Source organism: Lepidochelys olivacea (genome assembly GCF_965140295.1).
Source record: "Lepidochelys olivacea isolate rLepOli2 genome assembly, chromosome: 15".
In the NCBI taxonomy this organism is placed as follows: Eukaryota; Metazoa; Chordata; order Testudines; family Cheloniidae; genus Lepidochelys; species Lepidochelys olivacea.
Genome location: NC_140425.1, coordinates 13,018,373 through 13,032,103, shown reverse-complemented (window position 1 = coordinate 13,032,103; position 13,731 = coordinate 13,018,373). Strand labels below are relative to the sequence as shown.

At 47.3% G+C, this 13,731-nt stretch overlaps 1 protein-coding gene across 6 annotated transcripts in view; it reads right to left on the bottom strand.

Annotated features, from left to right (window-relative positions):
* The window catches only part of CABP1 (calcium binding protein 1), a 58,879-nt gene that overhangs the window by 20,664 nt on the left and 24,484 nt on the right, over positions 1 to 13,731 (bottom strand). For 2 of the 6 annotated variants that reach the window (XM_084649583.1, XM_084649584.1), the window contains exon 1: positions 10,898 to 11,933. The exons of 2 other annotated variants lie outside the window; for them this stretch is intronic. In XM_084649583.1, coding sequence (XP_084505709.1) covers positions 10,898 to 11,503 — 606 coding nt within the window. In that variant the 5' untranslated portion in view covers positions 11,504 to 11,933. Of the gene's footprint in view, positions 1 to 10,897; positions 11,934 to 13,731 lie in introns of those variants that run through there. 2 more of the 6 variants (XM_084649585.1, XM_084649590.1) reach the window with 1 other exon arrangement.

Here is a 13,731-nt window from a genome sequence, read left to right as displayed (position 1 = left end):
TCAGTGCGGGATGAAGTGATCCACGTATATCCCTTCCCAGGGTGGTTGCAAGACGGTACACATGTGCAAAGTATGTTAAGTAAGGGATAGGTAGCATAGAGATTAGAATATTTCAACACTTTTGATTTAATGGTGACTTCAGTCACAGGTATATTGAGTTTGGTAGCCTCATCTTAGTACAGTAGGCTACTAAACAACTGCACAGGACCACACCAATTGTAACAGCTGTTTGCCTCTATTCCAAGAAGGGATCTTGAACTGGAATAGAAGGGTGATTCAGGTTTATGGATCCTACTGACTATCTACAAGGTCACACGAATGTCACTGGATAATTAAAAGGGAGGCCAAAGTTAGCTAAGCATCTTTTACTGGATAAATATCATACAGTTGCTTGTTATTGGAAATCAATACCACTCATGGCTCATAGGAGGAAAACAGCAACTGGAGCTGTGATGCCGGAAAGAACCACAGCTAATTTTGGTGACAAATACACAGGATCTGCACTGTACCTAGTGCCAAACTCTTCCCTGATTTATACCTTGTGAAAGCCCATTGACTCCAATGATATTTCATGAAACATAAGTCAAAGCAATACATAGTCCTTGGAACCTACACTGGGCTAATTTAGAAGGCAATTAATTTTTTTTCTCTCCCAAAAGATGAGCCTGATCCAGCCTGCAGGTTTGTGCATGTCAATGGGTTAGATATGATGTTGTATATTTGATGAGCAGAGCAATGATGGATATTTGTTTAGCTTGGTTTTACTTTGATGTTTTTACCAAATCCTTAAAAAATAAAGATCTATTTTAAAAATATGTCACTAACAAAATTAGTGCTCCCTGGCAGAGGTGCTGTGCTCAGGATTCTTGCCCATTGCCCCTCAGTGCTTCTGTGTGCCTGGCTTCCATCCTTCAGGCTCTTTAGAAGCAATTAATGTGATAAATTCTTCCCCCTGCTGAGCAAGACTGCATGGATGTGCTCAAGTCAAACCGTGTTTTTCCGTGTTCATAACACACAGGGGGCTCTGTGAATATACTCTGCATATCTCTAGAGCCTTCCAGCTGAGGAGCTGAAAGACATTAGTGAATTAAGCCTACAAACACAACTGTGAGGTAGATATTATCCCCACTGTACAGACAGGGAACAAAGGTACAAGTAGGGTGTCTTGCCCAAGGTCTTTAGCATAGCTAGAAGCAATGTGAATAGTCTGTCTCCCAATTCTGCATGTTAACCACAAGTCCCTCCTTCCTTTTCCAGTAGAAGATGTCAGTCAGTGGGTGCTCAGCACACCTGAAAATCAGGGTATTCTTCTTTAGGTGCCTATACATTTAGATGTCCAACTTTAAGAACTAAAATTTGAAAATGTTAGCCTTTATATGCATATATGTACATTCATGCAGGGGGATGTGCACATATATTGGATTGTAAGAAAACTGTATATTTGAAGTTGTGTGTGTGTATGTATATTTTTAAATAGAGGGAGTTGTGTTTTGTGTGTGTGTGTATCCTTCTAAGAGAGTTTTGTGTGTACATATATTTAAGTGTATTCATGGAGAGTACTCTGTATGTAAACATATAGGTGTTTGTGTGTATGTATGTGTGTACATATGTACATACATATATAAGGTTGTGTGTACACTATGTAAAATGATTTTGTTACACAACGCAGGTTGTGTGGATACATTTAAAGAAGTCTATATACAAACATGTTGGAATTTGTGTGAGCATGGGTATACATGAATGTTTGGAAAGGATCTGTATGTGTGTGTATATACAGCTTGTCTTTGCACACAGGGATGCATGTACCCATACAAAGGAGTGTATGTATGAAGGCTATATGTCTAGTTACAGGGGTGCCCATATGTAGATTGTGCACATACATACAGGGTTGCATGAATGTATGTTGACTGTGTGTATACATACAGGATATGTATGTGAGTGTGCACACAGGCATATACTTGTGTAGCAGTTGTGGCCATGTGTGCTCTTCTTCTACCATGCAACATCTTCTGTACTAAATACCTGTTGGATGATGAGGGCAGAGAATTATCACAGCATCCTCTGTGCTCCTCGGAGGAAGGAGCTGTTGAATTTAAATACCTCCTGTCCTGTTGGGAAGTTGGGGAGGACTTGGGGGCCACATACGTCACAGCCTCCCACAATGCGTCACTGCCTTCCTGCTCCAGGACTATTCCGAATGGTTGGTGGGTGTATGTGTGAAAGCTTGGCAAGATGGGGTCAATAAGGGGAAGAGCCCTTAGAAGTTTGGGGGTGGGGACTAAGCTAGAACATAAAGAAGTCTGCTAAGGAGAAACCTACACTGAGACTGTAAAAAGAACAGGAGTACTTGTGGCACCTTAGAGACTAACAAATTTATTTGAGCATAAGCTTTCATGGACTACAGCCCACTTTATCGGATGCATAGAATGGAACATATAGTAAGAAGATATATATATACATACAGAGAACATGAAAAGGTGGAAGTTGCCATACCAACTCTAAGAGGCTAATGAATTAAGATGAGCTATTATCAGAAGGAGAAAAAACAGTATTGACAGAGCCAGAAGAGTACCCAGAAGTCACCTACTACAGGACAGGCCCAACAAAGAAAATAACAGAACGCCACTAGCCGTCACCTTCAGCCCCCAACTAAAACCTCTCCAGTGCATCAGCAAAGATCTACAACCTATCCTGAAAGATGATCCCTCACTCTCACAGATCTTGGGAGACAGACCAGTCCTCGCTTACAGACAGCCCCCCAACCTGAAGCAAATACTCACCAGCAACCACAGACTACACAACAAAAACACTAACCCAGGAACCTATCCTTGCAACAAGGCCCAATGCCAACTCTGTCCACATATTCAAGTGACACCATCATAGGACCTAATCACATCAGCCATGCCATCAGGGGCTTGTTCACCTGCACATCTACCAATGTGATATATGCCATCATGTGCCAGCAATGCCCCTCTGCCATGTACATTGGCCAAACTGGACAGTCTCTACGCAAAAGAATAAATGGACACAAAATTGACATCAGGAATCATAAAAAGAAAAGCAGTACTTGTGGCACCTTAGAGACTAACCAATTTATTTGAGCATAAGCTTTTGTGAGCTACAGCTCACTTCATCGGATGCATGTACTGCTTTTCTTTTTGCGAATACAGACTAACATGGCTGCTACTCTGAAACGTATCAGGAATCATAACATTCAAAAACCAGTAGAACACTTCAACTTCTCTGGTCACTCAGTAACAGAATAAAAGATGGCAATTTTGCAACAGAAAAGCTTCAAAAACAGACTTCAACGAGAAACTGCTGAACTGGAATTAATTTGCAAACTAGATACCATTAACTTGGGCTTGAATAGACACTGGGAGAGGCTCGGTTATTACACAAATTGAATCTATTCCCCCATGTTAAGTATCCTCACACCTTCTTGTCAACTGTCTGAAATGGGCCATCTTGATTATCACTACAAAAGTTTTTTTTTTTCCTCCTGCTGATAATAGCTCATCTTAATTTATTAGCCTCTTAGAGTTAGTATGGCAACTTCCACCTTTTCATGTTCTCTGTATGTATATATATATCTTCTTACTATATGTTCCATTCTATGCATCTGCTGAAGTGAGCTGTAGCCCACGAAAGCTTATGCTCAAATAAATTGGTTAGTCTCTAAGGTGCCACAAGTACTCCTGCTCTTTTTGCGGATCCAGACTAACACAGCTGCTACTCTGAAATCTGCCACTGAGACTGTAGTGAATTCTGCTGGCCAGCAGCAGAGGGCGCCTTGGTGACACTGACAGAGTAGAACCTCCCTCACTGGAAAGTCCCATAAAAGGCAGGGTCCCCTGGAAGCGAGTGGAAGGGTCCCTCAGGGACAGAAAGTAGGGAGGGTCCCAAGAGTGGAATGGGGCAGAGAGGAAATGTTTGGTGTAGGAAAATGAAGCCGAGAACAGGGTCCCTTGGTGTAGACCTTCCTTGGATCACAATCCTGATCCTGACCCTTCCCCTGAAACCAGAGTCACAGCACTGGATTCATGCTAGATGTCTGTGTCAAAACCATCTGTTTGCCTTCTGCAGGTTTGCTCTAGGCTACCGGGACCTGCATTCTGGGCCTGGGATCCAACTTTTTCCTATCCTCTGATTCTGCACCAGGCACCCATGGTTAGGATTTCAGAGTTGTCTTTATACCAACATCCTGTTTCATTCCCTCTCCTCTATAGTTTAACATTCTGGTCTCAGAACTGATCGTTTCTCTGCATCTGGGCTCACTCTGGATACTCTCTTCTATGACTCAAACAGGACCTCACAGACACCACAATAAATGCAGCAACAATAATAGTTCAGTCAGAGAAAAGCAGCTGGAGAGGAAATTATGCTTCCCTCTTCTGTTTTATTCTGTGTTAAACTGTGCACCCAAGTTCAGTGTTTAATCAGCTAGGAAGAAGAAAAGGAGGACTTGTGGCACCTTAGAGACTAACAAATTTATTTGAGCATAAGCTTTCGTGAGGTATAGCTGTAGCTCACGAAAGCTTATGCTCAAATAAATTTGTTAGTCTCTAAGGTGCCACAAGTCCTCCTTTTCTTTTTGCAGATACAGACCAACACGGCTGCTACTCTGAAACCCATCAGCTAGGAAGGAGACTTAATGGAGTCGGCGCTAATGTGGGGACTGGACTATGACCCGCTGAAGAAATTCCCTGCCCCTCAAAAGATTATGTGAATCTAACATCCTAAATGTGCAGCTGTGAGAACTAGTCTCCTCAGTTCACCATAAACATTGAGACATGACTGCTCATCTCTGCTATTGTACAGCCTAGGACTTACATCCAAGAGACTCTATCACTGCAACACAATGACATCCCCTCAGCTATAGCACAACACAGCATACAGGGACCTCCATCACTCACACACATCTGTGTAAGACAGTCTGGGATCCGGAAACTTCCATCACTGAAATATAAATGACTCTCTCTCTCTCTCTCGTCATTCAGACTGAAGAGTATCCTTGTGCATTTCTGCTTGGAGGGCTCTAAGTTGTGGGTCTGATGCAGCAGTTCTTAGTCAGGCAACACTCCCATTCAAATCAATAGGAACTCAGAATTCCCAGTGATGTCAACGAGAGTTTTGCCTTAGTAAGGACCTCAGGATAACGTGGAGAACAGGGAGAAAGTGCTCACTCCTTCTCTGTGGGTGGCGAGGAAATATTCTCTTGCCTTGAAGTTTCTGGCTCCTTTTGGAGAAGAGCATTCCTTATGGCAGTTACTCACCCCTACAGCTTGGGACCCCAACCACCTGATAAGCAGGGCTAGTTCCCTTCACTCTGGTTTGATCCATGATGCACCCTGACTCCATTGCTCTTCTACTAGTAAACTCCGAAGAGATGGAAGTAGATGGACAAGGAAAGGGAAAGAAAAAGAAAAAAGAGGAGGCTGCAAACAAGATCTTTCTCCTCCTCCTGTTTAATGTTCATTGGGTCTCTAGAATTAAAACCTGATCCAGGAGTGGGACTGCAGACATCAAAAAGATAAAGCCTCTCATGGCTTCTGCAGATGGAAATACAACAGGCCCTTTGGCCCTGGGCACTTAAAGACAGAGCCTGTAAATATTTGATAGGCTCCTATGGCTTTCTCTGACCCGCACGATCCCCAGGCTATTAGAAAGCAGTTGACAGAAAACTATGTTGGGAAATCACTTCATTAAAAAATTTAACAGCCAGGGAGGGTGTGAAAGCAAAACAGCTCTGAAAACGGCCGGGTCTCACATGGCAGGATCACTTACAAGTTAATATTGCATGGCAAATGCCAGGAAAGGCTCTGCTCAAAGGGCCAGTACTGTGGAGCCAACAGAACTAAACAAGAAAGAATTGGAGTTATGCTACAACTGCGCTGCTATCCTTGCCACCACATTATTACATTGCTATGCTACCAGGCTACTGCTGCACTGCTATCCTGCTGCCAGGCTCCAGCTGCCACACCACTGCGGCACCACTATCCCTGCTGCCAGGCTACTTCTGCACTGCTGTCCTGTGAGCACACTACCACTGCATCACTATCCCTGTCATGCTACTGCTGCAACACTGTCCCTGCTGACATGCTACTGCACTGCCGCTATCCCACTGAGATGTTACCCCTGACAGCTATCCCCGCTGACACACAAATGATGCACCCCTTTCCCTGCCATCAGGCTACCCCTGGACTGCTATCCCTGCTGCCAAGCTACTGTTACACCTTATCCCTGCTGCCATGTTACCCCTGTACCACTATCCCTGCTGCCACGGTAACACTGCAGTGCTATCCCTTCTGCCCTGCTATCCCTGCTGCCACACTAACACCGCAGTGCTATCCCTTCTGCCCTGCTATCCCTGAACCACAACCCCTGCTGCCACGGTAACACTGCAGTGCTATCCCTTCTGCCCTGCTATCCCTGCTGTCACGCTAACACTGCAGTGCTATCCCTTCTGCCCTGCTGTCCCTGCACCACTACCCCTGCTGTCACGGTAACACTGCAGTGCTATCCCTTCTGCCTTGCTATCCCTGAACCACTACCTCTGCTGCCACGGTAACACTGCAGTGCTATCCCTTCTGCCTTGCTATCCCTGAACCACTACCTCTGCTGCCACGGTAACACTGCAGTGCTATCCCTTCTGCCCTGCTATCCCTGCTGCCACGCTAACACTGCAGTGCTATCCCTTCTGCCCTGCTATCCCTGAACCACTATCCCTGCTGCCAAGCTACTGTTACACCTTATCCCTGCTGCCATGTTACCCCTGTACCACTATCCCTGCTGCCACGCTAACACTGCAGTGCTATCCCTTCTGCCCTGCTGTCCCTGCACCACTACCCCTGCTGTCACGCTAACACTGCAGTGCTATCCCTTCTGCCCTGCTATCCCTGCTGCCACGCTAATTCCGCAGTGCTATCCCTTCTGCCCTGCTGTCCCTGAACCACTATCCCTGCTGCCACACTAACACTGCAGTGCTATCCCTTCTGCCCTGCTGTCCCTGAACCACTATCCCTGCTGCCATGCTAACGCTGCAGTGCTATCCCTCTTTCATGCTAATGCTGTACTGCTATCTCTCCTGCCATGCTGCCACATTACTGCTGTACCAATATCACTGTGCCACGCTTCTGTGCCACTGCAACATCCCATTGCCACGCTGCCATTCTACTGCACCACCATCCCTGCAACATGCTGCCACGCTGCTGCTCCAACATCGGACACCAGGCTGCCATATTACTGCACCACTCTCCCAATTGCAAGCTCCTGCACCACTATCCTCCTGCCACGGTCATTCTTCCCCACCACTGCACTAGTATCCACCATCCAGCTGCATTATTGCACCATTGCATTAATATCTCACTACTACACTGTCACTCTAAGAAACTACTCCTGGACCATAACAACACTGCATTAAGTTCACTGTACAAAATTGTATTTCCATAATACTGCACTAATTTTACTCTCACTAATTCACAGTAATCCTCCCCTCCAGCACTGTATTAACATCTCACTCACTGTTTTATGGTATTACAACACTGCACTGCCAGACTGGCACAGCCCTGTGCTAAGATCACACTGAATGCAATTGCCATGAGACTGGATATCATGCCTTTACAATATTATATTACTCCATCATTAGACTGCCAATCTGCTACACCACTGTGCTGCCAAGCTACAACACTACACAAATATCCCATCCTTGAACTGCCAAAATATGCACACGCTGCACCAGCATCACTTCCTTATACTTCCCCAGGACTGTGTTATTATATCACTGCATTGTCCGTACTGTACTATCAAGTCGTTCTGGTGCTGTACAACACCCAAGCATAAGTACCACACTAAAATGCTCTTATAATATTATGTATTACTCCACAGAGCCAACACACTAATATGTCATTAGCCTAATGTGACACCGTGGCTTATACTAATACAGTATTACAACACCCCACATCTGTTTATCCATGCACCACTGGACTACTACAGTATAGCACTTCTGTCCATGATCTTGTTTCTTTCTGTACAGTTACAAATCTATCTGCCTAAGACACAACTCTGGAGTCCTGGGCTGCTATTGCACACGGCTACAGCAATAATGACATACTGTGTGAAGTCATCCCTGCAACGTTTTCTGCCGGTCTGATTGTACCACTGTAGTATTCTGCATACGCGGCCATATCATTGCACCACTCTGTAAGTACAGCAGGATGTTTTTCTTGTGTATCAAACACATACTGGTGCTCCTGGATCATATTTTGTCATTGCTGTAAATCTGCAGCATTGTGCTCCCCTCCTAATGTGTAACTGAAAATTTATTTTAACTGCTTAACTCACCGTGTGATAACAACACAGTGGGCTGGGTGTGTTAGCTAGAAATTCCTGGACTAAAGAAACTGTTTACTCTATGGTGCTGTTGCTCTCTTCTAATGACAGTGTGTAATAAATGGCTGTTGCAGCTCCTGCAATGCTATATTGCACCCCTGTGCCACTGCATCCACCCATGACTGAAACGGGCTGCTATAGGTAGACTTTCCTGTCCTCCCCTACGACTGCAAACTCACATTTCTATCCAATTGCTAACATTCACTTCTCCACTCCTGGGACACAGCCTCCATCTCTTCTACTACCATGACAAAACTTGCACTTGCTGCTGTCTTAAGATCTCCATCCATTCCTGAACTTTACAATTACAATTTTCTTTACTTTGTGCCTGTGCTCCTGCATCCAACTATTTCTGCATTCCATGCTGTAGCTACCAGGGCATTCCTGCACTGCTGTGTTCACCCATTCCCAAATGTTCCTACTACAACCCATGCCACACTCCTGTCTTACATTATCCATTGAATGGTCATTTCATCTAAATCCTTTCAGAGAAGGCAAGAGGCAGACAGATACAGATACAGAATGCCACGCTATGAAAGAAACATCTCTGTTTGTTCACAAGCACAGGGGCTATGCACTGGGTAAAAGAGCCAGAAGCAGCATTTCATCTGTACCCTTCTTTCTTGTAAGCAAGCCAGCATTATTGAACTGGGGGGACTAAATCTTGCAGAGTTTATGGCATGCAGTAGAAGGTGGTGACACCTGAAAGTGGGTAGGCAACACTGATATAATAAAGAGCCCATTCAGAGCCAGTTTCCATCAGTGGGAAAAGTTCAATTCAAAACTAGATAGACAATGGCTTTTGTTTTGGGGATCCCGCCCCTGGCATGGATTTATTTTGTGGTTCTGATACTTTGAGGCCATGCAGGGCTACAGAGCTAAAATCTACACTCGGTTACATCTCCACTGATGTCAACCAGGTTGCAGAGATGTAACTGAACAGAATTTAGCCAATAGATTTCCAGATATGCTGGTGGCATATTGCTCTTTCTCACCTAATTTAGCACTGGCACTGACAAGGACCCTGAATGTTGCTACTGAAGGATTTTATTCCTGAGTTTTGTTGTCCTGTTTGTGGGGCGGGGAGAAATACTAGTTCTGAGTCCACTGCAACAATAATATTAATATCCCATCAAATAAAGTATTGTTGATTATGCAAAGTCCTGGGAAAGGGGAACAGGTGCGGTTTGATTTTCTTCAGTGCAGTCAAGGTTATCAGAGGAAGACAGCACTTTCTGCCACTGAACTAAACAGACCTGGTGCACACTGTCCTTGCTCTTGACTACTAAGGTTCTGCTCCTCCCTTCCTCTCTCCACCACCCCAACTTCACTAGACATTTCTACACAACCTCCCAAGCCAACTTTGTCTATAAAACAAACCACAAATCCTAATTCTGGTTTCATTGATCACTCCCTGTACTGGAATTTAGCACTTCAGGCTTTTGGTTTATATCTATAGTTGTGCTTCTGGGAGATCTCAGTTACATTAATCTTCCTGGAGATTACATTTCCCAGTAACATCCCATAACGGCTCTAAATGAACATTGGAAGTGAGGCTCCCTTTGCCTCTTCACTTTTAAAGAGTAGCCCTGTCAGGGGTCATTTCATTACCAGGCGCAGCTAAAAACAACAGCTTTGTACAGAAAGAGCTTGCAAACACTGAAAGCATCTGTTCCTTCTCAACACACTGACTGAGAGGGTTTCAGAATTGGGTCAGAAGGATTTTTTGTCCCCCTCCCTTCTTCCGACAGCTCTGCCATCATAAATGAGTCATATTCTCATTGCACATAAATGTACCCTCAGGAGAAGTAAACATATAAAGAAAAGAAAGGGCGAGAAAGACTAATATCTGCATTTCTTTTTCAGATCAGATTCTTTGACTCCCTCCCCCAAGACTAGAGTGGATTTTCAGCGAACCAAGGAGAGAGGGGGATGGGGCGAGGGGTGGGATTCACTTTGGTTTTGGGATGAAATAGAATTAAGTGCCCGATATCTCTCAGAGCGCCACACGCCGCGCAGCACATGCAGACCCGACCAGGAAGAACCCTTTGTCACCCAGGAGACTAGGGCAGCTGCGGCAGCGTCCGCCTCCCAATGGGGATTTCCTATAAGCCATTGACCTGACGGGGTTTGTTCTTTCCTTAGGGAAGACAGAAAGTGCACAGATTCCACCCCCCGGCCGTCCTTTATCAATAGACACTCGCAAAGCCAGCTCCCAGCCCGCACACCTAAGCCTATGCCATGCCCGTCCGCGGTACAAACCTTCCCGCTCCACACAAACACACGCACCTTAGTTCACACTTGCAAGGAAGACGCCCCTTTAACTTTACACCACTGTGATGCAAATGGCTCAGAGAAGTTTGGCAGAGGCAGCCAGGAAGCAGTGCATTTATAGCTGCGAGTTTATCTCTAAAGCACAGGAGGGCTCCGAGCCGGCAAGCCAAAGATGTGTAAAGGGGCAGAAAGACGCGGGTGCTGGGCGGGTGTGAGACACTCTGGTCCTTACCTGGCCAAAAACGGAGCTGAGGATGGGGTGCAGCTGGTGGAAGAGGGGATCTGCCTCCCCGGACCTGTCGCTGCTGTTGGACTTGGTGGAGTACTTGCTGCTGGATTTGGACAGAGGTGACGAGCCTTCAGAGAGCTTTAGGGACTCTCTGCTAGACCCCTCTCTGTGACCAAAGAAAAAGTCCTCCTCCCTCTCCTCCCCATCCCTCTGGGTGTGCGGCTGCTGTTGGTCCCGGCTGGGATGCTGCTGCTGAGAGTGGTGATGGTGATGGTGCCTAGAGGTCCTCGCTTCTGCCTTGCTGCTGCCTCTGCTTGGACCTCCTTCTGTTGGCTCCGGCTGGCTCTCGCCCTGTCCATGTGACTGCTTCTGGAGCCCCTTCACTCCATTCTCCTTGACTCCGGGGTGGCAAAGTGGCCTCCTGGAACTGGGGTCCCCATGGAGCTGCTCCTGGCAGCTCAGCTCCCGCGCTGGGTACCTGGGTTGCCCTTTCCCGCCCCGGGCATGGCTCTTCCTGGGCTGGGGCTCCGCTCCTGCCGCAGCCCTCCGGCTCCCCCCTGCCTTCAGCAGCGAAGTCTTGGATTCGCTCTTTGCAATGGGCGAGCTCATCTCGGGGAGGCTACAGACGCATCGTAAAGCCCGCAGAGGAGGGTGTCTGGGGGAAGCTCTCCGCCCGGCGGTCCCCACGGGCTGGAGGAAGTGCTCGTGGCATGTCCTTGGGAAATCTGCTTAAATTCAGCACCACGGCCCATGTGACAGCTCAGACAATGGCCTGGGAAGGCACTGGCTCGGCCAGGGAGCAGGGGGCTGGAGGGCACCGTCTCCTCAGCAGCAGCCTCCCCCTCCCCTTGCTGGCCTTCCAAGGTGCCGACGCGCAGCTCCTTCAGGTGAGGCGCTGAGTCTCCTCCTCCCCTCCCCAGCGAGAGGAGCCGACCCGGGGGCGCTGGGGGACCAGGCGGGCGCGGAGAAGCCGGGCGCTCCGCGGCGACCGGCGCTCAGCGGCTCCCCTCGGGTGGATGCGGAGGGCAGCAGCCATCTCCCACCCAGCCCGGGCTGCGCTGTCTGCAGCTCCCAGCAGGCACGGGGAGGATGGAGATCGCTGCGGCAGCTGCATGAATTTTTAACCGGGGATCGGGTGGTGCGTGAACGTGGAGGGGAGTCCGAGCGCCTGAAACCCGAATCCGTCCCTCTCACCCACCAGGAGGGGCTGAGGGAGCCGGTTCGGTGTCAGGCAGAAAATGAGCATCACCATAAACATCCAAGGACGCTTCACATTAGCCCCCTTCCCTTGTCTTGGTAACCGGCCCCCGCCTTGACTTGCAGGGGGGTCAACTTTCCAAGCAGCCCTGGCCCAGCTCTTTTGTGAGCAGGAACTTGAAGAGATGCACACACTGCAGAGGTCAGGGGCAGGGCCCTGCTGTGGGGAAGCTCACACAGCAGAAGGCAGAGCTGGGCACTGCAGTGGGGAAGCTCACACTGCAGGGGGCAGGGGCAGGGCACCGCTGTGGGGAAGCTCACACTGCAGGGGGCAGGGGCAGGGCACTGCTGTGAGGAAGCTCACACAGCTGGGGTGCTAGCTGAGTTGAACGCACTGCTGTGAGAAAGCTCCTGTTGGTGTAGTGATGGCTTCCACTGGTGCATTGCTGTGAGGATGTCACAGCTCTGGAAGTGGTGGTTAGCACTGCAACTGGGGACTCCACCTTCCACAGAGTTCCAGCAGGCACTTTTAGGGAGCTCAAACTGCTTAAGTAATACATCCCTGGAATTTTAGGCCTGGATCCAAACTTCTTACTGGTATAATTGGCAGGAACAAATCCCTGGATCAAAACACTCCCAAAGGTGGAGATTCAGATTCCTGATCTAAATCCCAAAGTTCTCAAAGTTCAGGAGGGCTGGAATCAGTTGTTCAGACTATTTTAGAGATAGCTTCTTCCTGTGAACTCAGATGCAAGCCTGATAATGGATCTGGGGCCTTGGTTCAGGGCGATTATAAAAATAAAGAAACATTTGTTTCTAAGAAATTGGTGTCTCAAGTGTTACTGTAATCAAACCCACAACATTATTCTCAAAGGGTGACAGGTTTGAAAAGGGGCTTTAAATTTTAATCAGTTGTTGTTGGACAAAGATAAGCGCTAAATGTTCCTATCAGACACATGTTCTCAGTGAGTAAAGAAGTTCTCCCCTTCCCCAACTTTTCCATGCTGTGTTTATGTTTCATTAACAGTCCTGGAGACCGAAGGTGCTTAGCTACAGAACGCATACAGCATGTTCAGCATGTTCCGCTGCAGTACAAGATTCTCCCACAATATGCCTCAAGCCCTCTCAAGGGTCAAGAGAAGAGTCCAGTTTCTATGGCTAATTAGTGCCAGCTGTGATAGTGGTTATTGTAATAAGGACACTTGTCCAGTAGCAATTTCCTGCTCAAATCTGCACTGTCATTCTAGCTCTTAATTATAGCCCAGCTGCCCTTTTGTATAACTGGCTGTTCATATGTTATAATATTAAACTAGAACTGCACTCCAGAAGCAGTATGGTTACACGTATGAGAGGCAGAGTCCTCACTGGAACTACTGTAGCTGGAGAACTCATGGATACTGAAGAGACATTTCTGCAAGGAAGCTCACACTAAACAGCACACTGGTATGAGAATCCATAATGAGGAACTCATACAGACATTAGGTGGGCTTTGGAGAAGCCCATAGTGCTGGAGTTCTGATATTGATGTGGTACTGCTTTTAGAGAAGTTGGCATTCCTAGAGTCCCAGCTGGCACTGACCACGCACAGCTGTGAGAAAGTTCACACCACTGGAGTCCTATTTGACATTGCTTGCTGTGAA